General features: G+C 42.0%; 2 protein-coding genes across 3 annotated transcripts in view; both read right to left on the reverse strand.

Moving 5' to 3' along the window:
• The window catches only part of LOC122767612 (receptor-type tyrosine-protein phosphatase N2-like), a 109,071-nt gene extending 86,018 nt beyond the window's left edge, over positions 1-23,053 (reverse strand). Inside the window, exons 1-10 of the mRNA XM_044022995.1 lie at positions 22,780-23,053; positions 19,550-19,600; positions 17,924-18,037; positions 9,047-9,161; positions 8,650-8,794; positions 5,443-5,803; positions 4,866-5,177; positions 4,418-4,458; positions 3,536-3,900; positions 2,037-2,120 (exon numbers count right to left, since the gene is read on the reverse strand). Of these exons, the coding sequence (XP_043878930.1) occupies positions 2,037-2,120; positions 3,536-3,900; positions 4,418-4,458; positions 4,866-5,177; positions 5,443-5,803; positions 8,650-8,794; positions 9,047-9,161; positions 17,924-18,037; positions 19,550-19,600; positions 22,780-22,870 (1,679 nt within the window). The 5' untranslated portion in view covers positions 22,871-23,053. The remainder of the gene's footprint in view (positions 1-2,036; positions 2,121-3,535; positions 3,901-4,417; positions 4,459-4,865; positions 5,178-5,442; positions 5,804-8,649; positions 8,795-9,046; positions 9,162-17,923; positions 18,038-19,549; positions 19,601-22,779) is intronic.
• A 984-nt stretch (positions 23,054-24,037) lies between these two features.
• The window catches only part of esyt2a (extended synaptotagmin-like protein 2a), a 44,668-nt gene continuing 41,369 nt past the window's right edge, over positions 24,038-27,336 (reverse strand). For both annotated transcript variants that reach the window (XM_044023770.1, XM_044023778.1), the window contains one exon: positions 24,038-27,248. In XM_044023770.1, coding sequence (XP_043879705.1) covers positions 27,203-27,248 — 46 coding nt within the window. In that variant the 3' untranslated portion in view covers positions 24,038-27,202. The remainder of the gene's footprint in view (positions 27,249-27,336) is intronic.

A 27,336-nucleotide genomic window follows, 5' to 3' on the forward strand; every position in this document is an offset into this window, starting at 1 on the left:
CAACCGGTCTAGGAGTTACGGTAATGAGAAGTACGCATGCCAAATCCTGACTGCGACAACAGGATGGTCACAAAATCACAAAATTGTTTCCCAATCCTGGTCCTCGGGGGGGAAACCTGTCATCCAGGTTTTAGATGTTTCCCTGCTCCAACACACATCAACTTATCTTTAGTTTTTCAGATATTAGCGTAGACACAGGAGAAGACTGAGCTGTATGACTGAATTTTCGAGAGTCACAGACCTCCGATTTCACGACGATAATTTCTCTGCAGTAGCTGGATTTCTGCTGATTCGCTGCCTGGAATCCACTTGTTTCTAAGATCTTGCGGTAACGTGGGAAGTTAACAAATACATAGTAGTTCTTTGCCCAGTATAGAGTTTAAGCAACTTGCTCCATGGAGCTCCCCAGGCTAAAGTCGTCAAAGACGCCATAACTGGATAGCCATCACTCCGAGGAAACTACAACAAGCAAGTTTTTCGTGGCTCTACATACGTCGTCCAGATTGTGGTCTGACTGATTGTAGGTCTTTTCAGTTGCGAAATTTGGTTTGTGGGTGCGGGAGCAGACACTCTACCATCAGCCAGAGTTTCATCCGGATCTGATCCAGATTATGGATTTGGTGGCAACTAAAATGTAACATGGTTCAGACCCAATGAACAAGTTCAGATCTTAGCAACATCCTGACAGATCAGGTTTCTGTAAGATGGTAAAGAGATATAATAAGCAGGTAAAGTTTTGTACAGATCCAGAAAGTTCTTCTGGGTCTAGTTGGTCAAAATGTCAAAATTTTTGGAGCCAGTTTGTCTCAGAATTTGGTTATTATATATTTTTTGGGCCCAAGCACCAACTGGCGTGAAGGTCCTATTGCGTCTGAGGGCTTTGTACGAACACTCACCAAACTTTGTGAGCCCATCGGGATCTGCGAAAAAGTCCTGGGTCTAAGAAAGAGTGCAACCAAATTACATTGGCAGGAATAGCACACAGCTGAAGAGGTGCATGAGTCTCTGGCCACACCCAACAGGAAGTCCACCATTTTGTATTTTGTCCATCTCTCATAGCACAACCCTAAAACTTGGTAAGTGAACGTGAATCGTAACCTGCGAAACGATTTGGTGAAGTTCGGTCAGTTCAATTTTGTCTTCCCTCCCCACGACTTCTTAAAACTTGTCCTTCAGTTTTGAGATTTTCACCACAAACAACAACATCAAATTGTGCAGTTCAACCTTAATTATTCGAGAATTACTTTCCTTTGGATTTTGAGAGAGTGTCACCTAGTGGCAACACAAAATGTGCAAATGAGTTTTTTTTGCCTTTTTTTTGCAGCAGTAACTTATCAATACAAGAATTCAACTACTGCGGAATGAGTTTGTACATCTCGTGTCACCCGGTGACACTGCTCTGCTGCTGTATGCACACAAATGCTCCTCCTGACAGAGCCTGTTTTATTTTTTTTCCAATGTTTCAATGTTTGTGTTCAAAGTCCAAACACAATCACAACGACTGTCCAAAAATGACACACTGAGGCTTTAATCAGTAAAGTGTGACTAAGTGAAGTTATTTCTTTTCAACAGGCTCCAGGTCAATGTAAAGCCTTCTGTCTTTGGCAGCCTTGGAAAATAAGTGTGGCGCCTCTGACAAATTGTCAGGGCGGCTCCCCCTGCTGGGCTTTCACTGCGCTCGCAACAAAAGAGAAACCCCGGCTTTCCTCCCGCTCTCTGTGCATCTATCACTCTCTCCGGTGTGTATAGCTCCGCGCTGTCACTCCCAGAACGAGAGAACAAAGACCACGAGGTGCATTAAAACAGTCCGGGCCACCCAGACACTCAATACAGCAGCCGGGGCAGTGCCACGAGGACGGCGAGGATGGGTGGAGTGATGGAGAGAGAAAGAATCATTGCTGCTCACATTCAATAACACATGAATGTACATGTGGATTCTAAAATCTTCCTGTGTCATTTAAAGTAACACACACAAAATAACGTTTTGCTTGAAAGCAGATAAAAAATTAGAATTATAAAAAAACAGGTTTACATACGAGAGCTTGGCAAAGTCGGACATCTGGATTCCGGCCCTGTGAGCCAGGACCTCCATCAGGTGGAGGCCTTCGTCTGTCTGGAGCCTAAAGTCATGGAGGGAAAGAAAGGAAATGGCACAAAACAAGAAGAGTTATTAAAAAAAAGTGAACCACAAGTTACATCTACCAACCTTTATCTAAAAACTCTTTTTACTTCATTTTGAAGCCTTAAAGACCTCAAATGCTATTTAAACTCAAGTCTGCCAACTGTTCCCTCTTCTGCACCAAAGTCCATAGAGAAAATCAGTGATTTTAGCTCACGGTGACACAGGAGCTGTTGGTTCTCTGCCGCCTCGTGTGGTCACTTTGTGTAACTGAGGTTAATCTGAACAAAGGATTTACAAAATTTTAACTCAGTGATGGAGGCAGCAGTGAATCCACAACTCCTGTGTGTGTGATGTTAAAATCACTGATTTTCTCTGTGGACTGGTGTGGGAGAGTGAGTGGTTTAAAAAGTGAGACAGAGTGACAAAAATATTCTTAAGACTTAAGCACGCGTAGACTTCATAAAGAGTGGTTAAAATCCATGTTTTGTAATGCTGGAAATAAAAGCAGTGAATGACACGTCTCTGGTTGTATCTTCTTTTTCTCACTGATCACAAAGTCTTGAAGTGGCTTTTCTTTACTTTTGCACGTGTTGTGGTCAATGCCACGCGTCAAGGACAACTCTGATGTTCTTATGAAGTTCAGCCGTTTCACGAAAATGTCAAGCGGCACTTTGAAGAGCCGCCGTTTAAAAAAAGAGAGGAATCTGCTGAGTTCACTGAAGGCCGACGCAGAAATGACACCTTTTAAGCTTCCGCTTCACCTAGGATCAGAGCAACGCCGCTTCTGAGAGTGTTGTCGCGACGCTGCAGGAGTCCTACCTTCATGTGTGGACATCTGTGGGCTCCCGTCGACACTTCTGAAGCTCGTCCAACTCTTTTTACTTGTTCCACGACGAGTGTTTTCAAAAATGACGGCGTTTGAGAGAGTATCACACATGATTGACCAAGATTGATCAAGAGACATTCACTGACCTGCAGGAAAACCTCACTGGCCTCGCTAAACGTGACACAGAGAAGGATTTCTGTGATCCAGTTGAGACTTATCGCCCTCACAAGGTTGATTATTGGAGTACTTTGTATGTGGGGTTAGAGCGGTCTTCTCCGTTTGCTTTAGGTTTAGCAGTTTTTCCCAGTTTGACTGAGGTCAGATAATCTATAAACTCTTGGAAGTTCCTAGAACTCGACTAAACACCTGAGGCTGGGGAGTTTTCACTGGAGCTGTTATGGAATAATTTACCCCTTCAATTTAAATCTGCCCCGGCACTTTTGAAGATTTTAAATCCCTTTTTAAGACCCATCTCTTCTTCTCTGGCCTTCCCGTCAGCGTGAGAACATCTTACCTGCACAGATTTGAACACATTTACAGTATTTTATGTTCTCTTTGGGACACAAATCTGTGCGTCGGCGACTCACTCTGTGTCAGTGATGACGTAGCCAAAGACGTCATCGTCAGCCTTCTTCCTGTGGTCTTTGACGTCCAACTGGAGTTCGGGAATGTGTATTGTCTTCTGGTGCGGCTTGTTGTACACAAGCGAAGCAGGAGGGGGCGCCACCTCCTTGATCCAGCCCTCCACCTCAGACACTTCCTCCACCGACTGCGTGGCGTCCTTCTTCTGCACCGTCACGCCGGCCTCGCTGGTCCGACTCTGTACATTCTCCTGACCCGCCGGTTGCCCCCCAGTCGTCTCCATGGCAACATAGTTCAGGTTCCGCACCGACGGAGACGTTTTGTCCAAGTACGCAAGAAGTTTGGTGAGGAGGTTTGTCCCGCTATTGTCCTGAAAACAATCAGGTAAAATAGAGAACAGCTCATTATTTAGTCTCATGGTCAGTCTGTTGGTGAATGTATGCAAAATCTCATTATTTGGCAGTGAGTCTGCTGGTGAATATATTCAGTAGCTCATCTCTCTCTTTGGATGTAAAGAACAGTACATTATTTGGCAGGCAGTCTGTTGGTGGAGGTATGGAACAGCTCATTATTTGGCAGTCGGTCCACTAGTGAATGTAGTCTCTTGGTGGGTGTTGAAAAAAAGCTCATTATTTGGCTTTCAGTCTGTTTGGTTATGTTTAGAACTGCTCATTATTTAGCAGTCAGTTTGTTGGTGGATGATAAAATAGCTCATTATTTGGCAGTCAGTCTGTTTGATTAGGCGCTGAGGGACATTTTTTAAGTATGCAAGAAGTTTGGGGAGGAGGTCGTTAAAAAATACTCTAAATGACAATGTTCAAGGTTGAAGAGGTTATTCCAACAGATGAGTGTTAATGGTCGGTGAGTGTATGTTTGGTTTTTCTTACCATGTCCTTCACATTCTGCTCTTCAGTTTCCACGTGATGTTCTATCAAAACAAAGAGAGTCAATGGATTCATGCGTTTAGCTGTAGTTGGTGAAGAGTAAGCAGCAGCCATCTTGAAACTGGGCTACCTCCTTATTCTAGGAAGGTTCCTACCAAAGGACGAATTCAATTTCACGACAACATTAATAAAGTGCTGAAAATGATGACCAAATATCCGTAATGGTAAAGTAACGGTATCAAATATCGGTATCGGACAAGAAAAGTCGTACGGCCATGTTTCTTCACTTCTCTGTGGACTGAAGCATGAAAACTGATTGTGTTTACACACGGCTAAAGAAGAAGCCCATTTATTTCCACATTGATTTTTATGTTATGTATAGATTCACTTCCAGCACTCGCTCAATACTTTTAATTGTGTACAAACACAAAATAATTCACTGCATAATTACCTTGAAGAGCTACTGGCGCCATCACAGCGCTCCCCTGAGGTTCCAGCGTCGGAGCGTTCTCTATTACCTTCTCTTCATTATCATCTTCTTCTCGTTCCTCCGCCTCTTCCTCTGCACTCTGTAGCGCCCCCTGCAGGTCCCTAGGTCCCGGCCTAGCCTGAGTCGGGCCCTGGGTTAGTCCTCGGTCCCGGTCCACCACCTGCAGAGCATCGGCGATCAGGCTGGACAGCTGATCCAGGTCCTGTGGCGTCAGGTTGTCCACGTTCACGTGCTGCTTGCCGACGTTCTTCAAAACCTTCTGAATGAACCTCTCTAGAGGGAAATGGGTTAAAATATCAGAGTCAGAGACCTTAAAGGAATAGTTCTAATAGTTTTAAGTGTGGTTATTTGAAGTACTAGAACATCTGATTTTGCTTTGCAAGCCTTCAACGTGCCGCTAGCATTGAGAATTAGCCTCAGGTGTGGACGCTACCTAAAAAATTTTTTTTGGGTCAATGTAAACACCGATGCCACAGGGTCAGGACTAAATACCTTCATGTTTGCAGAACTAGCACTTTAATAAAAATCTGTCACGTACCGTCCACAGACGTGAGCAGATCCTTGGCTGAAGCTCCTTGTGTTCTCCCCATCTTCAGAGGCCTGGTTTTCAACGTGTCCTTTTTGAGCCCAGAATTTTCTATTCCGTTGCTGTGGGGCGGCCTCGGGCGTGACGGGGGAACCCCCTGCTCCTCGCCGTGCAGTGGGGGGAGATGCCCAGAGAGATACTGCCTGAGGGCGCTCAGGAGAAGGTTACCGTCAAATTGCGTGGCGAGGAGATGGCTCGCCAAAGATTGGCGAGATGAGAGTGAAGAGAAGCTAGAAGGAGACGACTTCTGAGCCAAAGTCTGGGCCTTTAAGTGAGGGAAGTCGGCAGGGAGGCCGGACTGGAAAGTGTCGCTCTGAAAGGACACACACACGACAATGGTATTTCAACTCAAACCCACAGACAGTATTTCAAATCTTACAAACTCACTGTGCTAGCATACGCTAAATTTGGAGCACAGCATCTCTTACTGGAGAGTAAAGTAGCAAAGATTACAACGGACTTTAGATGCTAAACAAGAAGCTCACGCGACAAAATGTCCGCCTGAAGAAGTTTGACTTAAACAGACTTTTCTAGAAGGAAAAAAAAACTGACATTTGTAAAACTTGAACCACATTCCATTGAGAAAATCAAGGTTTTTAGCTTGCGGGGACACAGGAGCTGCTGGTCTGCTGCTGCTTCATGTGCTTGATTTGTGCTACTGAGGTAAATCCAATCAAAGGGTTCCAAACACCAAAGTCATAAAAGTAACACATTTGAACTGACAGAGGGACACAGCAGTGCTGTGATGTAAAATCACTGCTTTTCTCGATGGACTTTAGTGTGAAAGCGTGAGAACACAAACTTCAGTTTCCTGTCATACACTCAGATAAAGTCAGAGCATTTTTTTCAGATGGCATAAAACTAGAGAAGAAACATGTCCCCAAAAATCACTTCTTTTTTTTGAAAGGTTGGACAAATCCAACTTTGGAGCTCATGCTTAAATTGGAGAAAAGCCTTTTTCCACCAGAGAGTAAAACAACGATTAAAAATGTGACTATTTCAGCAGAGAAGAGGAGTTTCCATAATGATATAATTCATCCAGCACGAGATATTCAACAACAACTAACTGCACTTTGCTAGCTAGCTGTGCAGGCACACACTCCATAACAAAATGGTTGCCAGCAGAGACATTAGCAAAAAAATTCACTTTAGATTCAAAAACAAGAAGCTGACATAACAACATGTGCAGCTGAAGAAACTGAAGACTTTTCTTGTAGAGAAAAGTGACATTTGTCAGTCAGTCATCATCTAACCGCTTTATCCTCCACCAGAGGGTCGCTGGGGGTGCTGTGCCATCTCAGCTACATTGGGCGATAGGCGGGGTACACCCTGGACAGTTCGCCAGTCCATCGCAGGGCCACACACAGCTAGAGACAAACAACCATTCACTCTCACACTCACTCCTACGGTCAATTTAGAGTGTCCAATTTACCTATTCCCCACATTGCATGTTTTTGTACTGTGGGAGGAAGCCGGAGAACCCGGAGAGAACCCACGCACACACGGGGAGAACATGCAAACTCCATGCAGAAAGGCCCTTGTTCCAACCGGGGCTCGAACCTGGGTCTTCTCGCTGCAAAGCAAGAGTGCTAACCACTACACTGCCGTGTGGCCCAGTGACATTTGTAAATTTGCTAATTTTCCTGAACCAAAGTCATTGAGAAAATCAGCGATTTAAGCTAACACACGCAAACTTACTCATGGAGGCAGCGGTGGATCAACAGCTCCTGTGAGACGTGACGTTAAATCACTGATTTTCTCTGTGGACTTTGGTGTGAAAGAGTGAAATGTTTACATTTAGGTTTAACATTACAGACTCTCAATAAAGTATTTTTTATTATTTTTTAACAAAATAACAGCTAAAATAAAGGACCACTTTATGAGGATAAAAAACAAGTCAATAATCCACTCAGACTGTCATATTAACACGTCCATCAGCCCGCAACAAAAGCAAATAATCACTGCCAGCTCCATTAACACCCACATGGGAGCACGAGGAAATCATCATAACAACCCCAGCATCAACCATTAAAGGGTTCATTCAGGTTTTTGGAAGTGAGTCTGCGTGGAGCGTCTCGCTCTGCCGCTGGGGTCACGCGGCAAAAACAACAAAATTAATGAGTGCTGCGTTTTGTTGAGTCGTGCACTTACATGAGCCACAATGATCCCAACACCATAGATTTTCTATTCAAGGTAACAAATTTATTTGCTAGCAAACGTACCATTAATGGGGGAATACTTACTAGTTGGTGCTGACGAGGGAGATTGACGACAAATGACGTTTTAAATATTTTCGTACATCTGGCGCAACTTTGGACAACTTGACACTGACGCACAATTTCTGGTGGCAACACTAGCACAGACGAAATGAACGCAAAACACGAAACACGAAAGGACAACAGTGTCCGTCTATGAACAGGCCTTTAGCCACGCATCGGTTGCGCTTAAAGGGTGAAGACGAGGAGACACCTTGCTTATTTGGGCAGCTCGTCGCCAAGCAGGAAAGAGAACTTGTAACCAACTCCTGAGTTTTAACTCAGGAGTATCCTTTAAAAATCAAATTTTTAAAGCATATCGACTCATTATCATTATCATATTTGCGCTACAGGGACTTAAACGTCGTCAGAGTCACACAGGTCTGGTATCTTCACTCGTGATGAACCCATGCAGAGACGACCACAGGCTCCACGCCCCCCCCCAACAGATGAAAGGCTCTTCGAGGCCGTGGCAGCAGGAACCAGTCACACGGAGAGTTATTAATTAGAGCAGTGAACTGGTGAACTCTCCGCTGGTATTATTTGGCTGGTAACGGTCGTGCTGGGAGAAGCCCATCCGTTAGGACGATGAAGCGAGGGCAGAGTGACAGCGACGGATGACGCTGGACTCCCCGTGGTGAAGGTGTGTGTGTGTGTATGTGTGAATGTTCTGTTGACAGGCAGGTGGCTGTGAATGGAGGGCTAAGTGCAGATGCAAGGAGGGGCAAAAAACAAAAAAAAAACAAAACCAAAAATAACAAATGCTCCACCTGCTGTTCGCCCACTTTCAAATGTGGAAGTGTTAGCGAGGGGAGATGGAGTTAACTGAAGATCACTGAAGACCAGGAAACACCAACAACCTATGCTGCTCCTGAGACAACAGGGTTTCCAGGGTTTTCCTCACCGTGCCGGGAGTGTTCTTACTGGCAGCAGACGACGTCATGGGGAGGAGGCCGAGGCGCTGGAGGTACGTCTGCAGGTTCCTCCTCAGCTCCACCTCCACTGGCTTCACCCTCTGGTCCACCGGGTCCATCGCCTCAGCTGCAGGCCTGTGAGACAAAAGTGTGTCATGGACAATCGTAGCAGAACTAAGAGTCTGAGGCACTTATGACCATCATGATATTCAGGCTGTAGAATTGTCAAAAAAAAGTTCATTAAGTGAGTTCTTCTGCCGACAGAAGCCAAAGATCTTATTCACAACGAACCAGAACCTTCTTCATTTGATCTAGAAAAAACCTGTCAGTAAACAAGTCAACACAGGTGTGTAAAGTCAGCGTGGTTTCATGTGGTGAACATCTGACCTGCCCTCTGTGTCGTAAGCAGGTCCGTTTTGCTGCGGCCTGAAAGGAACTCTCCTCAGTTTGGACAACTCCTTGGACAGAACCTGCTGTGTGGCCTCATCTTCCCAGGTCAAACCTACGGACAGAAAAATGTACCAGACATTTAGGACCACAACAGATAACATGGGAACTCTCAATCTCTCTAATAATGACGCAAACCCTGTACCCTGATGAGGATAGTTCAGGTTCTTTGAAGTATGGAACATAAGACATGTCCCACACCAAAGTCCATGGAGAAAATCAGTGTTTTTAGCCCAGTGGGAAAGAGGAGCTGCTGGTCCACTGCTGCCTCGTGTGGTCAGTTTGTGTCACTAAGATCAACCTGAATGAACGATTTTAAACACAGAGTTTACAAAATCACACATTTCAACTTAGTGATGGAGGCAGCAGTAGATCAACAATTCCTGTGTGCTGTGACGTTAAATCACTATTTTCCCAATGGACTTTGGTGTGGGAGAGTTAGTAGTTGATAAAGTGACAAAAACTCCCGTTTCCAGTTAGAAAGGGTTCTAAAATTGTGTATAAATGAAGCATTAAGCACATGAAACTGTTCATGGGGAAAAAAATTGTTTTTTAGTGACTTTGCAGCATTTATCAAAGTTTTAATTTACGTACATACAAGACACAAACAGTATACAACCTATGTATAATCTATGCCATCTTAAGTCTACGATACCTTAGGAATATGTCACTTTATGTCACTGTTAGACAAAGTTTCTAAACCGCTCATGCTACACACCAAACTCCATGTAGAAAATCAAAGATTTGACATCACATCATAGTGGAGTTGTTGATCTACTGCTGCCTCGTGGTTGAGGCAGCAGTAGATCAACAACTCCAGCAGCTCCTGTGCCCCCGTGAGCTTAAATCACTGATTTTCTCTCCGGGGTTTGGTGTGGGAGAGTGAGTGGTCCACGTCTTAGGTTTATTTTTCTGTTGGAAAAATCTTTCTAAAAGTGAGATAAAGACGTGAACACATTTTAAAGATTCAGAATGTTTAATCTAACAGTGATATCCGTAGTTGAGTCTTTGCATTTCCTGGTGTTCCCACTGTCAGCCATGTTTTTCCAGAGAGAGTGAGTGTCTGAATCTCACTTTAATACCGGATATGCTCAAAGTTTACCAACTAACTGTTTTTTATTTTTCTACCGGTCACTGCACCAAAGGCACACAGATGATGGACTTGGGAGAGTCAACATCAGCAGCAAACTGACAAAGAAAACATAAATCTCTGTAATTCAGCGAGTGTACAAGAAACAACAAGCTTTAAGAGCCGCTCAGGCTTCAGCGTCTGTCTCTGATGCTTAACATGCATCCAAACACGGTGCCTGGTAGCCGAACAGAGGAGCCGGCGCCAGCAACAGATGGGGTGGCGGAACTAAATGTTACTGGAAATATGGCCACGAAAACGCTGAATGTAAAAGTGAGACGCTTGGCAGCAGGCGACAACGTTCCTCAAAGAACTCCAGATGTGGGTCGAGCACAGAGGATGCAGACTTTAAACATCACCGTAGCTGTCGGCTGAGAATCACGACAAACAGGAATGTCACATGATTTCTGTTCACAAAACACCAAAAAATAGAGGCAGCCAACTAATGATAATGCTAACTGCTGAGAGGCTCAGAAGCTACCGGCTAGTTGCTCGTGAGTTACTTTTGCAAGATTAGCAAGATGTTGTTTTCAAATGAAGCACACAGCATACAAATAATGTTACACCATCTTTGTTCATAAAGTAAAACAGAGGCAGCTAGCAACAAGCTAGCCTTTGGCTGCTAGGAAACTAGACAAGATTGTCTTTCAGCCCTGAAATGCTATCGGTTTTTTCCTTCACAAAAACCAAAGAGAAACGACAATATGTCACTTAATGCATCGACAACAACAAAAATAACGCACTGTAGCTTCAAGAAAGACACAACTACACTCACAGACGTCGCTGCTGCCGTTGTTCGTTACAGAGTGTTTCAGCGTGCCGACAAATGTCTTTGGACAAAATGAATTATGACCCCAACGGCCACCCATCAGCCACACGCCGGTCTCTCAGCAGCTGCGCGGCACGGCCAGCTTTCACCATCAAAGAGACATAAACGGCGGCTTTAATGGCGGCAGCCGTTTTGGGGCAGGGAAGACGGGTGAACAGACGGCATTTGACACGACAGGTTAATAAACGCAGGATCCCCCGCCAGGTTATTCAGAGCCACCTCTCAGACTTTACTGGCACACACAGAAACGTAGGAGGCTGCGAGTCCGACGGAGGCAAAAGACGCTCAGAGGGACAAAGATGCACGATTGAGCAACAGAAAATTAGTTTTTATCTCCCAAATGGACGGAAATATAGGAGGACAACAGAGGGGAGGTCAAAGTCAGAAAATGACTGACTCGTTCATTTATTCTTTCTGTTCTGTCCAAACGACCACAAGCTTGACTCTTATGAAATGTAAAACTGAAGCCAAAGCCAGACTTTGGTGTGGGAGAGTGAGTGGTTTACAAACTTCAGTTTCCTGTTGGAAAAGTCTGTCTAACAGTGAGATAAAGATGTGAACAAATATCATGTGAACAAATATCATAGACTTAAGCTGACATAGATTTCATATGACATGTATTTTATTAAGCGCGTACATTTTGTTTTTTCTTAAGTTTGTAAAACTCTCCCACACCAAACTCCATGGAGAATATCAGTGATTTTAGCTCGCGGAGACACAGGAGCTGCTGGTCTACGGCTGCCTCGTGTGGTCACTTTGTGTCACTGAGGTAAATCTGAACAAAGGATTTCAAAAGCTGATGTTACCAATTAATGCGTGAAAACTTCCTGACAGAGGCAGCAGTGGATCAACAACTCCTGTGAGCTGTGACGTTAAAATCACTGATTTCTCTCTGGGGTTTGGTGTGGGAGAGTGAGTGGTTTATGTGTTTAAGTGTCTCCGGTCAGAAAAGGTGAGATGTTGTAGATTGAATATGGCACAGATTATATTATTTTTTATTCATTAAAGTTCTGGTATGTAAAATGTAGGCAAAATAATGTTCATTTTGCAGAAATTAAAATAGCTAAAATGCTCACAGTGGAAGACTCACGGGCTGTTGTTCAGATCTCTGTCTCCATCTAGTGGTGAAATGCAATAACAGACTTATTTGTGTTTACAGAACTCTGCTGTGTCTCCATAATAATGAATCCAGACTCCAGCATAGAGAGGCTAAGTTAACGTGGTCTGGACTCTGCAGGAGAGTCATGGTTTTAGAGGTTCTGTAGAAGGACAGAAGACCTGCACTGTGGTCCAAGTAAACTCTTTCTCTGCAGACTTTAACATCTGAGACTTTAGTCTTGATACCAGCTCGTGGAACAATCTAAAACCCAAGATTTGTCATTGAATCCAAATCCACATTCTTCTGAGTCTCCTGATCTGCTGATGTTCTTGTACGTCACTGCTACACCAACTCCTAATCCTGTCCACTCAACCTCCCAGTAACAACCAGTCAGACTCTCTTTACTCAGGACCTGATGAAAATCAGTGAATCTTATCCTCGTCTGTGTGACGAGGATAAGACTGATCTTCAAGAACAGCTTTGTGTTGACTGTGTTTGGATCCAGTATGAGTTCCTGTGAATATCTGAGGAATTCAGCTCTGGTCTTTGGCTCTGGTTCTGTCAGTAAGTGTTTGTAGGTGTTTGGTTCTGGTTCTGTCAGTAAGTGTTTGTAGAGGTTTGTCCACGTCTCAGTCAGAATGTACTGTAGTTGACCTCTGACCTTTGCCACAGCTGCTGTCACCTCCTCAAAGTATGTGGGAGGTTGGACATTGACGGTGGACGAGTGTGTAGATTGACTGTGCTGACAGTGAGCGGGAGTTGAGGAGAAACTGGGTGTGATCGTATGTGAGTGAGAGCTTCTTCAGTTCAGCTTCTCTCTTCTTCAGCTCAGTGATCTCCTGCTGCAGCTTCTTCTGAATGTCTTTGAGTCGACTCACTTCAGTTTCCTGCTGGGATCTGATGTGCTGCTTCACCTCAGAGAGTCTTTTCTGCAGGAAATTCATCATCTCAGTGAAGATCTTGTCAGTGTCCTCTGCTTTATCAGCAGAGAGATTGACGGCGTTCACCTCCTGATCCAGCACTATCTCGTCTTTGTCTCTGTCCTGGAGTCTCTGGTGGACTTCTTCTAGACTCAGATCCAGCTTTCTCTGCCTCTGCGTCCTCTCTGCTGCAGTTGTGACCATGTGGTGCTCTATATGTTCTTCCACAGAGCAAACAGATACACTGTTGATCAGTGCAGTAAAACATCTTCATCACCTTATTGTGATGAGGGCAGATGTTCTCCTGGAGGTTCTTGGAGGGCTCCACTAGGGATGGGGCTGATCCGATCCAGTATTGGGTTCTGATTCAAATGTAATTCCATTCCAACTGTAGAGATTTCCGATCCGATCCGTCCGTGCTTTAATTAGGGATGTAACCAACCAAATAAATTCTTGGTCGACTGAAGCCCTGAAATTTTTTCTATGATTTGCCATGTTTGTAGTCGTGTTGTGATACGCAAACTTTGCATTTGACTTTTTTATCGCCATCTATTTTTGTAAAATGCTGCCACACTGCCTATGTCTTTGACATGGATCTTAGAGGACTGACTGTTGCCTAAAATGAAACAAAATTTAATAAAACCACCGACATACTTTAATCTATCTGCCTCTTGTGGGTTGGGATAATCCAAAATACTGAAAACAAGGGGGGTGTTCTCTAAAGACAAGCGGTTACCTGTGAAACAGGGGTGCTCTGAAAATACCCACATTAGCACCTGGTACATTCCTCCAGATGAAATCAAATTAACCAAAGACTGTATGAAATGAACATGGCAAAAAGTCGACTCATCAGAATCTGAGTTGAACCAGAACGTCGACTGGGACTTTACAGCCCTAGCTTTAATGATGTCTGCTGAAATGTCTCAAGGAGTGATTCCCTGACAGCTCTGCTAGCTAGCTGCAAAAAGTGGAATGGATTTTCTGAACAGAGGCGAGTCTCAATGAGACGTGGAGTAATGCATGCCTCCGTTCAGGAAATCCATTCCACAGTTTACAGCCAGCTAGCAGGCAAGCATTGACCAGCATTGACCAGCAGTAACCAGGAGTTAACCAGGAAAATCAGCTCCACAACCTCCTCTGCAACTGATGTAATCCCAGCCGTCACCTACACACCACTATTAGGGACTATAAAACAAAAAATAACACATACACAAACAAAAAACTGAGAATGTGTGGGAGGATCTGCTCGAGGGACATCTCCCTGGCCGGCCCCGCTGAGTGCATTCCCTCCGCTGGTGGCGTGCTGCGACCGGCTTAAGGTCGGCTTGGAAAAGCTCAGGGCGAAGGTGGCAGGCGGCCATTTGGTTTAAGGCGAACCCCCAGGGACAGCCTTATATAAAATCAACAATAATGATGATAATAATAGTAAAGCAAACAGAGCATCCATATCGGAATAGTATCGGTATCGACAGATATCCAAATTCAGGTATCGGGATCGGAAGTGAAAAAAGTGGATCGGTGCATCCCTAGACTCCACCAGCTTGTGTTTCTTAAATGCAGGTGATTGATTATGATGCTGGAGATGTTCCTCACAGTAAAAGGCCAAACAATCCAAACAGGACTTGAGAGCTTTCAGTTTCCTGTCAGTGCAGAAATCACTAGGGCTGGGTACCGAACTTCGGTTCTTTTATAGCACCAACCGAAATGCTTCGATATTATCGGGTATCGAAACATTCCTTGTTTTTCGGTCCTAAGTTTCAATACCTTCGGAGTTAATCACGTGATCAAGCTCTGATAATGCTGCTGGTGATTGGCTGTAACGTTACATGTGGTAACATATGATGCTGTTACGCCCACAGACCGGGTTCACATGTATCTGTGTTGTTAACTACAAGTAAGTGTGATGTGACAAAGGGGCTAAAAATGCCACCGAAGTTGAAAGTGTGGCTCCATTTCAATAAAAATAATACTAATATAGTGCGTGATACAATCTGTTAAATAGATATCGCCACTAAGGTCGGCAACACGACAAATTTAACGAAACACCCAAACGCATGCGGCATCAACCTCAGAGCAGAAAGAAGAGCGGAGCACAGCCATCCACCTCCTCTCAACCACACCGGACTGTGGATGTTACAGAGCCAGAGCGGCCTGATTTAAAATCACCACCAGACTCCGCTTCATCCATGACGTGGACAGAATACCGACGGTGCTGTGTCTGAATTTCAACATGTTGTATAGGTTGACGTTACTGCAGCATAATATGTGCTTGAACTGGGATCCATGTAACACTAACTTAAGATATTAGTGTCTAAATGAAAAGCTAACTGAATATAGAAAGTAACTGATAAAGCTTAACCTGTTAAAATCTATTGCATCGGCTGTTAAATAGCTCACTGTTATGTTTATCTTGTCCTCACAGTGACCTCTGACCCTGATGTAAGGAGGACAAGGCCAGTCACACCGAAAGAAAAAGAAAATGAGTAAAGAAAAAAAAGACGAGTGCCACAGTCACAACTTTGTTGGTAAAGGTTTGCTACCCTTTTCTACAGTGGAGGTGAGTACACTGTTGCTATTGTTGACCAGTTAAGTCTAGGTTATCTCAGCCTGGTTTATGGTTTTTGAGTAATAATAATACAACCATGTTATTGTTATGTTTTGTGTTCTAATGTCAAACAGGGAGATGATAAGACATTGATTTTACCTCTGTAAGTTTCTATGAAAACCTTAGTGAAAATGACTTGTCACTTTTGCAATTGAAAACAATTTGTAGTTAATTTTTTTTATGTAAAAAAATTGCATTGAGTGTAAAAATGCCAAAACTGAAAAATAAAAACTGAGGATGGGTTTTTTTCCATAATGTGTAATGTAATTTCCTTTTTTAGAAATAATATTATAAAACTGGTATTGAAAAAAGTATTGATCAAGAACAGATCAAAATGAAAGTATCAAAATTGGTACCGGTATCTAAAATTTTTGATTGATACCCAGCCCTAGAAATCACAGGCCACATCTTCAGCTCCAGCATAGCAGTGATCAGCAGGAGCATCATGGAGTCCAGTCTTCTTCAGCTCCTCCACTAAATCTGCTAACATGGTGTTTTTCATCAGTTTAGGTCTCAGTCTGAAGGTCTCTCTACACAGAGGACAGCTGTAGATCCTCCTCTCATCCTCTTGATCTCAGTGGTTGTTAATACAGTTCATACAGTAGTAGTAGAACTATAGATCCAGATCGAGCAGCAGAATCTGTTTCTGTCCAGCTGATTTCCTCTCTGAGCCATTTCTCCTCCTGATAACGACTAAGGAAAATTCACTGTGACTTTTAAAGAGGCAGAGTGATTGGGGACTAACCCTGATGAACAGCTTCAACGTCGATTACTGTAAAAAATTAACCTGTGAAGTTCGCAGCACTTCTCTAAGAAAGTGAATGATACAGAAATGAGCAAATGACCTAAATGTGATTCTTTAAATTTACTTTTTCAAGTTACGCTGCTCACAGACAGCCGAGGTCAGGGACAGTCGAAAACTCCCTCGTTATTTTTTTAAAGAAGTTAAACCTTTTTTAGCACGACAATCAAACTTGATAAGGTACCAGATTTTCTTAAAAAAAAAAAGAAGAATGTCACATGTTTTACAGCGATTTAACAGGTGACATCACGAGAACGAGTAAAAGAGGTCAAAGTATGTTTGTAAGGAAAGAAAAGTCAAGCGAGAGGAAGAAAATGAAGAGAAACACGTCAAAGAATACAAAGAGTTTTCACCACTTCACTACCTGCTGGCTTCAGCTGCTAGTTTCTGCTGTAGCTACCACTTACTATTGTGGCTGCTAAAGTAGCTGCTACTGTGACTGCAAGCTGTTACTGTGGTTAACAGTGTAGCTGCTAGTTGCTGCTGTGGCTACTAGCTGTAAGTGTATCTGCCAATGTAGCTGTTAGTTGATGTGTAACTAGGGCGGGTGCTTGGCTGAATTCCTAGAAATATGTGAGGAATGAAAAGCACCATTTGCGTGAGAGTTGCCAGCCCCGCTGTAGTGGCTAGTTGTAGTTGTGGCTGCTAGCTACAAGTGTAGCTGCTAGCCACAGGTCTAGTTGCTGTTGTGGCTGCTAGCTATAAGTGTAGCTGCTAGCTGCAAGTACAGCTGCCAGTGTAGCTGCTAGTCACTCCTGTGGCTGCGAGATGACACTGTAGCCGCTAGTTACTTATGTGGCTAGCTGCAAGTGTAGCTGCTAGCTGCAAGTGTCGCTGCTAGTTGCTATGACTGCTAGTTGACACTATAGCAGCTAGTTGCTATTGTGGCTGCTAAATGTTACTGTAGCTATCAGTGTAGCTGTTAGTCATTCACGTGCACTTTAGCTGCCAGTTGCTGCTGTGGCTGCTAGCTGTAAGTGTATCTGCCAATGTAGCTGCTAGTTCATGAGACTGATAACTGACACTGTAGTGGCTAGTTGCTGCTGTAGCTGCTAGCTGAAATTGTAGAAGCTAATTACTTCACCCCAAGCATAGTATTGTTTTTGGTGGCTCTGTGTGTGTGTGTCCATCTGTGCTTCTGCACTTCCATTTCCCAACATGACCAACAGAGGCCCCCAGAGGCTTGTTGCGTGAATGGGGTGAAGTCTGCCATCTCTGATTGCTTTGTTGCTAATGTGGTTGGTAGCTGAAAGTGTACCTACCAATATAGCTGCTAGTAGGTGTGGGAGAGTGAGCGGTTTACAAACTTTAGTTTCCTGTTGTAACAGCTCATCTTAAACCAAGATAAAGTCGAAAACATCGACTGTAGAGTGGTTTAAAGTGAGAGTTAACTTATTCTGCTGTGTGTGTTTGTGTGCGTTTGTGTGTGTCACCTCTGTTGGACAGCTTCTCCAGCAGCATCCTGAAACGCTGCACCACAGATGGGGAGACGTCGTAGGTGTAAATGTCCTTCACTGGAACAGAGTGACACCTCCCAAACATCCCATCTGTGAACACAACAGCAGCAACACACACCAACATGACAAAGTCTCAATGACGACAGGCAGAAAAGCAGGACACACTTCAATAACAGGTGTAAACGTAATCTGATAAATCAGCACTATCAGCAGGTACATGAAGACACACTTGACTTAAATGGGTCAGGGTTAGTGTAAATGAGACATTTTAACAACAGCTGTAACTCTCTCTGTCTGTCTCTCTCTGTCTGTCAGTCTGTCTCCCTTCCTCTCTTTCTCTGTATGTCTCACTCTGTCTCTCTCTCTCTCTGTCTCTCCCTCTCTTTGTATCTCTCTCTGGCTCAGGGTTGTAGTCACGACAACGACACACTTTTTTCAGGACCGACCTGAGACACCATCCGATCAAAATCTGCTCTCTGGACTCTTTTAATCTTTTTTATGACAAGTCGCGCAGGGTGACTTTTCACTCAGTCATAAAACTTGCGGTGTGAACAAGAATAACAGGAAGTGTCCAGTCTCAAACCTAAAGGGTGTAAATTAAAGTTAAACACATTAGTTTAGTTCTTCTGGTATAGTCACTCTCCCACACCACAGTCCATAGAGAAAATCAGTGATTTTAGCTGTGGAGACAGTAGCTGCTGGTCCTCTGCTACCTCGTGTGGTCACTTTGTGTCACTGAAGTCAATCTGAAGAAGGATGTCAAACATTGAAGTGACAAAATAAGACATCTGAACTTAGTGATGGAGGCAGCAGTGGATCAACAACTCCTGTGTGTGTGATGGTAAAATCACTGCTTTTCTCTATGGGCTGTGGTGCAGGAGAGTGAGTGGTTTACAAACTTCAGAATAAACTGTGTAATGACTTCAAAAGATCTCAATTCTCCTGTTTAACGAAGGCGACACATTTGTGTCACGGAGTGAAACGAGGTCACCACAGAGTCTGGGCTCGGCTAAAAATAAAACTTACCACCGATATAATTTTTTCGTTTTCCCAAGACCACACACACATTAGATGAGCTTTCAGAACAACAAGGCAAAGACAGGACGTTCATTTAATTTACAGCAAACACACACAATACCTGCTAATGTACACGTCACACACACCAGTTCAGTTATACAGATACATCTATAATCTCTATATATGACATGGAACATGGCAGTTAAAAGGGAAAAACACATATACATATATATATACATATATATATATACATATACATATATATATATATATTTATATATATATACATATACATATATTTATATACATATACATATATATATGTATATACATATATATATATATATACATATATACACATATATATATACATATATATACATATATACATATATACACACATATATACACACATATATATATATACACACATATATATATATATATATATATATATATATATAATTCTCCGTTTATCGCCCGCCCTGCTGGTTTCCTGTGTTGAAGTGTTAGGAGCTGCAGTGTCGTGTTTGTGGCAGTAGGGGGCGCAGCCGACTGAAATGAGTGAGTGTGTTGCTCTCTTACCGTTGACGCAGATCTCGTACGCTGAACACAGTTCATTCTCAAACAGGCAACCTGTGAGACACACAACCAGGTTAGTGCTAGTTAATGTTGGTTAATGTTAGTTAATGTTGGTCAGTGTTAGTTAATGTTGGTTAGTGTTAGTTAATGTTGGTTAATGTTAGATAATATTGGATAGAGTTGGTTAATGTTTGTTAGAGTTGGTTAATGTCGGTTTATGTTGGTTAATGTTAGTAATGTTGGTTAGAGTTGGTTAATGTTAGTTAATGTTGGTTAATGATAGTTAATATTGGATAAAGTTGGTTAATGTTAGTTAATGTTTGTTAGAGTTGATTAATGTCGGTTTATGTTGGTTAATGTTAGTAATGTTGGTTAGATTTGGTTAATGTAAGTTAATGTTGGTTAATGTTAGTTAATGTTAGTAATGTTGGTTAATGTTAGATAATGTTGGTTATTCAAACCTGGAAATGATGATGTTCTCAAATATCAAATGATTCACTTTTTATGATTTGATATATGGAGCAAGTGTGTGTGTGGGTGTGTGGGTGTGGATTAGGTCAATGGTAGTTATGATTAAGGTTAGAGCTAGTCTCCAGGAAATTAATGTAAATCAATGCAATGTCCTCTGAAGTCATGGAAACCAGACTGTGTGTGTGCGTGTGTAAGTGTCTATGTGTGAGTGTTATTTTTCCTCTATAAATAGCTGATAGTCAATATTCTCCCACTGATCTCAGACCTGCAGTGAAGACTGATGCAGGAAAGAAAGTGGGCGAGCGAGCAGACCCCTACCCCTCCTCCTTCAGATTACATAAGCAGCACACACACATCAGAGGAGATGAGCGTTCACTTCCTGTTTACACGTTTACCTTCACAAACAACAGAAATGTATACACTTAAGCTGCCGATCGTCTCACAATATATCAATCAATATGTCAGTGTGATATTTATTTATTCACATGACACAGTCGTAAAATGATATGTCGTGGTATCGGTCTAAACTGAAAGAAAACAAAACATTACTGTGAAAAGTGTGAGAACAAAGGTCATAGGTCATATACCGCTGTAAACACCTTCTTCTTCAGCCAGGTCACTTCTGACCCAAGTGTCCCCTTATTCATTTGAGCAGCCCTGCCGCGGGGAGACGTGAAGTAATGACGCCCGGTGAGTGAAACTTCCTTTCTAATTTATACTGTTTTATTATGGTATAACACGAGGAAGGACAGCGATGTATGTATATGTGTATATATGTGAACATATATACACATATAAGTCCACCAAGGATGTCTCACAAAGTTCCTTCATGGTTGTTTATGTTGAAACGTTTGAATTAAAAGTGACTTTGAGCTCAAAAGAGTGTCACGATGTTGAAGAGAACTTCCTGGTTTCTTTCCTCTAGCTACGCAGCAAGGAGGTTGTGACCTTTCCGTGCTTTGAGGACGTTTTTAATCTCCCATGGCAGCGGCGCACTCTGGCGATAATCTCAGAACGCTGAAATTACTGATGCCATATAATATTTAATCTGACAGTGACGTTCCCACTCACTTTTTGAAAATAGCAGAAGCAGTTTTTCGTAAATCTCCTCCCGACAGTCATGTGTGTAGGTGATTTTAAATTTTCTAGGGGGTGCTGTTGTTCCATTTCGCTACACACAAACACACTCTGTCTGCAATCTTCATGTAAAAGCTCATTTTCTGTTGTTTGCGCTCGACAACACAAACCTGTACCTTTAGCTGTAGCTTCTGTTGTTCTGCCACTGTTAAGTCGTCGTAAACATAAACAGTTTGTCCTTCATTTTACAACAGCTGAGCTAGTCACACAAGAATTGCTCACAAGCGACGTGCAGCTCTGATTTTTCCTCTCTGAACAAAAACAATGTCACGTTACTTGTGTGCTACGTCTTTCTGTCTGAAAACAGCCGAGCTAGTCTTGCGAGAATTGCTCACCAAAAACTAGCAGGTAGCTTCTTAGCCTCTCAGCAGCTAGCTTGATAGCTAGCTACCTCTTCTTTTTTATCGTAAACAAAATCAATGTCACGTTATTTGTTTAGTTTAGCTTGTCTTGCTTGAGTTGCTCTCGAGAAACTAGCAGGTAGCTACATAGCCTCTCAGCAGCCAGTAGCTCACTTGTTAGCTAGCTGCTGCCTCTGTTTGTTTGTTTTCTCCGTAAACAAAAACAATGTCAAGTTATTTGTTTGCTACGTCTTTCATCTGAAAAATAGCCTAGCCAGTCTGGCCTCCAACAACAAGCAGGTAGCTTCTTAGCCTCTTAGCAGCTAGCTACGTCGTCTTTATCCATCACAGACAGTAACAATGTTTTGTTATTTGTTTAGTTTAGTTCATCTTGCATACGTTGCTCTTGAGAAACTAGCAGGCAGCTACATATCCTCTCAGCATCCAGTAGCTAGCTTGTGAGTTAGCTACCCCAGTTTTTAAACAAAAACAAAGTCACGTTAATTGTTTTAGCTTGTCTCATACTTTTAGTCATATTATTCTCTTACATGTGAATACTGGGCTGCAATTAACAGATTAATTTCATTAATTAGATTTTTGGTTCATAGAACGTCAAAAAATGTTGTAAAATGTTGACCAGTGTTTGTCAAACATGGAAATTACTTTTGTTTTTGTCCACAAACACAAAATGACTGAGTTTAGAATGATTTCTTTGTTTAATGGCGCAAAGAAAGCAGGAAATATTCAATTTAAGAAGCCGAAATATTCGATATCTTACCATATATCTATATCTACGATATTTAAATAGTTTATAAACCATCATTAATAACTGTTTAAGTACATTTTCTCTGTGAAAGATTTATCTTTCACAGAGAAAATACCTTTTCTGACTTCACTGAAGAAACTGAAAATAAAAATATAGATTTAAACATTCTACATTAAATCTTTTAATTTCTCAGGTGTTGTTTAACATAAAATATATTTGGACATTATTAATAACATTTATTCTATTTTAAACCTAATATATTTGGTTCTAAACAGGTGCAGGGCCTGGTGTTTCAGGGCCCTCTGCAGTGACTCCCTGGAAACCGTGTGTAGTTTTGCGTAAAAAAACCGCGGTGAATCGTTTCCACCATGTTCATTTATTCTGGGTTTGTTTTATGTTTTTTTTTCCCTCCTGAGCTCAGGTGAAGCTGCGGCGGAAACACACACGCATTAAATGGCTGAGGAGAACCTAACGCGGCTCCGGTCACGTCACCGTGGAAAAACAGACCATAAACTCACCGAATCTCCTGTCAGAGGAAGCGGGGGAGGAGAGGAAGAGGAGGAAGAGGAGGAAGAGGAGCAGGTGGCAGGAGGAAGGCGAGCGATTCATGTCTCCTCTGGGTTTGTAGCACTGCGCTGTTAAAACGACATTTTTTCTAGGGGGTTCGGTTCGTCTTCCTTCCCGAAGGGCCGTGGGCCGTGGATGGATGAATGTAGGCGGAGGAGGAGAAGATGCAGCAGGGCGTGAGTCGTCCTGCTGCTGCTGCTAGAGGAGGAGGAGGCTCGCTCTCTCTCTCTCTCTCTCTCACACACATACAAGTGTTCGCCACACACTGCACTTCCGGTGAGGATTTTCAAAATAAAGGCATAACAATAAAAGCTCCAAATCAAAATGTCCGCGTATGAAACAGTAATTTACAAACTCATTAGTGTTCACAAGTGTATTAAAAGCACTTTTGTTACATTTGTTTCAGATTAAATCCATCAGGTTTTAGCGCCGGACCTCACATGACATGAATGTGATTATGCCGCCATGTTGGCAGAAAAAACCTGGGCATACACATGTGGACGTGGCAACGTTCATTTCCAAGTCACTCGAGCAATATATCGCACAACCTGACATACTCAATATATCCCTCCTTACACTGCCCCCTGGTGTACATTACAAACGTGCAGTATCCCAATATCTTCAACTCTTCCAGTGGACTTCCCTTGTCTGACCCTGGTGAAAATGGTTACACATCACAATAAAAGCATGTAAAATAAACAACATATTAACGTTAGGTAGCGTCAGACTCACTACCTGATCTGCATTGATCACTTCTGCACTCAGTCAGCTCTGACTGTGTTGTGAGCGCCCCCCTGTGGCATAAACCAGACTGAAATACACAGTCACTTCACAGAAAAGCTTGCCTGTAAAAGTCAGAGTCAGATTAAGATTACAATATCTTGAGAATATTATGTTTGGAGCTTCATCTTAACATTAAAAAGCCTGAGCAACATCTCCCACACCCACAGACAAAATCAGTGATTTTAGCTGCGGGGACACATGAACTCCGGTGTGTGTGATTTTAAAATCACACATCATTACTCTTCTGTCTTTTCTGTGAAAATCTGTCTAACAGTGAAATAAAGCAGTGGACGTTGTCTTAAGACACCGAACCTTTAAGATACTGAAGACTTTTTGAGGTGAGACTAAAATCAGTTGTTTCGTACACATATTCGTTTATTATACATTCGTACACAGACGGTGAAAAAAGAGACACAGACGAGTTAATTAAGCTCGGTGCTGACCAGCTTCACGCTGCCAAAGCTAAGTAAAGCTCTTTTTATTTCAGTTTAACAAACATGAAGGAGACCATTCTGAAAAACACAGGAAGCCATTTTAACATCACGTCGTTGTCGTTTTAAAAACACGTTCATGTTTCTGAGCCGTGTGCTGTGAATTTTAAGGCACAAGATAAATTAAAGAAAACGAAAGAGACGGGACAGAGAGGACACACACACACACAGAACATCCTGAGAGACGAAGGTTTTACAAAATGAAAGCACAGGACAAGCGCTAATAAATGAAAAATAATAAAAAAAAACACAAGACACATTCAAAATAGGACAGTTTACGTGTAAAATACTTTATTTACATCCAACATAAACAAACGTTCTAGTTCCGATATCACAACCGTCCAATAACCGTTTTATAACCGACATGTGTGCTGAGTCGTGACCAGACAATTTCAAAAGAGGGAAATAATTATTATTATCGGATTTCAGGAATTTTTTATTTTTTTTTGCCGATATCCCCATCCTTTGATTTCAGGCCAAAAGTCTCATTGTGTAGACTCGTTTACGAACTGTGACGTTAACGCTGTTTTCACACGGAACGCACAGACGCGATATTCCCGTCGGCCGGACGTTCGCATCGCATCACAAAGTGATCCTTGTGTTCGGTGTGAGCACAGCACAAGTTCACAGAGCAGCGTCTTTTTAAGGCCAACTTCGTGAGGTGGCGGCGTAATATCTGGTGCCAGTCTGTCCGACGTCAGCATCACGGAGAAATGGAACCTGGATCGTGATCATTTGAGCTTGAACACAATTGAGCTATGAGTGCGAAAAATCTTGTATGGTGTTTTAGTGTATTTACTCAAAATAGTGAATCATTTATTAAAAACGAAGAACTGTTTTCATAAAAGTACCTAACAAAGCTGTCATGACCATACCAAACCTATAGGAGTCATGCTAGCCCAAAACAAAAAAAAAAAATAGCGAAAAATTACACACCAAACATTTCCCATATTTTTACTTTGGGCAGATTTCATAAATGAAATCAGCGACGTAAAACATCTTATTTCTACGATATATTATTTATTTACGTTGTTTTTTAGGTCATGGATGAACGCAAAACACGCATTTAAATATCAGGTTTGTTGTTCTTTTTAAAAATATTTTGTGTTGCGTTTTTGTCGGTCAGAGAACAACCCAACAACGCCTGTCACCTCAGTGACATTAGCTACTCTCACTACAAAGGCCCCGCCCCCCCACCAAACACCACCTGCTTAATGACAACAAACATGACACGTGTGGAAAATGATCCTTCATGACAAGTTAAGACTAAAGTTGACGCAGGACTTATTGTCATCATTATTAATTAAAGCTTTTGTTTTGGTAATTTTACTTTTTAACAGGAAGCTGGTTCCCTTCATCTCATTGATTCTGAAATCGTTAAAATTCATAATTTGGTGTGAGATTTTTAAAATAAAGGTCAGATTATTTTTCATATATTTTCAAAGTAATGTCGTAGCCACCACTCGGCTTCCCTTTCATTTGTCTGAATCTCCACAAATTGAGGGGAAATATGAAGACCTTTATTGTCAAAGGGTGACAGGAAGTGGCGTTTTTTACATTAATCTGTAACTGTTGTCATTAAAACGTGACTTAATTTGTCAACAAAAATAAAAGTCTCCACGGCTTCCTTGCCTAATTCAACCACTGGAGGGCGACAAAATCTGAAAGGATTAATTTGAATGATTTTTTTGTAAAGGATAATAAATACATTTATTGCAGGAATGACTTTAAAGGAAAATTATTTTATTTTGGCATTTTTTTTAAATGAGGGTAATTCTTTTTATTATTTTTTAAATTAGGCATTTAAAAAGAAAAAAAGAATAAATACTTAAACATGATAAAAATACCATCTGTGACGGAGCATTCACATCAAACGTGACGGGAATTTTTGGCATGAAAAGATTAAAAGTCGACGCAAAAAACAATGGGACAAAAACATTTAGCAAAATAAAAAGCGAGTAAAAAAACTGGGTGTGGCCAACCACAATACAGGAATGTGTTTAATTACAGTTTTAAAGTTACACGGTGGATTTTTATATTAAATTAACTGCTAACAAACAAACAAACAAATGGAAATAAAAAAGTAAAAAGATTGTCCTGTGATGAATTTGGGTGAAGCTCGAGAAAATAAAAGCACGGATGATCCCCGACCACATTTAAAATACACACAAACACACAAATGTGCAAAAACACAATCAGGAAACAAACGCAGTGAAACAACAACATCGTCATTCAGCTAAACAAACTTGGTATTCGCATGAGATTTATTTATGTTTAAATTTAAAGTTGTTCATGTCATGAACGTCATGAATGTCATTTGTGCATAATTAATGTGGAGATGAAACGCTGAGCACTCGCGATCAAACTTGATATTCTACCAGAGAGGAGTTGAGCTAAAGTAGTGCTAATGTTAAACATTGATGCCGGTGTCTGGCTGTGACGCCAGTTTGCCTTGATAGTATATTTATTTTCCGTTTATCATTCTAAAGCTAACTTTTATTTAAATATGAAGTTTGATTGTCGTGCTAAATCTTTCACCGACCGTCGCAGGTTTTTAATAAAGTTGTCGTCACATGAACAATAAACTCGTGTCTTTGGTGACGTCTGCACCTGTCCTGCCATTACGAACCACGCCCACATTATTTACCAATTAAAAAAAAAATAATAATAATAATAAACAAGATAAAATTACACACAATCATTTGGCCGAGTAAGACACACACGCGCACGTCCGCCTGTCCTCGTGTCCACACGTCTGTCCAGCATCATTTTACATTATTTACAAACGTCTTGGTTCTTTTTTTTCTTCTTCTTCTTCTATTATGGGATATAAGGTTACATATAGAATTGTACGTGCTGCGTTTGCTCACTCTCGTTTTAAAGGGGAGGTTTTTGCCTTGCGACTGATGATGATGAGATTAAATGAATGTAAGAAGCTGCTCTTTTTTTTTTTTTTCTTCTTCTACTTCCTGTTGAGATGGAGATCAAAATAAAAGCATGTCGTACAGTGAAGCTAAGATGAAGTGAATGTAATACGCGAGTGTGGCGATTATACGGTGACACAGCGATGATCGTGACGACATTGTCGTTGTGGTGACATCTACAACTGGTGAGGTTTCGCCAAACCGTCTTCAGTCAGCTCATACCTGCGGGAGAAGAAAAGGTGGGATTAAATCCAAGATCATGAATCTTACACTTCAGCATTAAACCCTGGAATACGAATCTTAAACTGGA

Source organism: Solea senegalensis, linkage group LG1 (assembly GCF_019176455.1).
Source record: "Solea senegalensis isolate Sse05_10M linkage group LG1, IFAPA_SoseM_1, whole genome shotgun sequence".
NCBI lineage: Eukaryota > Metazoa > Chordata > Actinopteri > Pleuronectiformes > Soleidae > Solea > Solea senegalensis.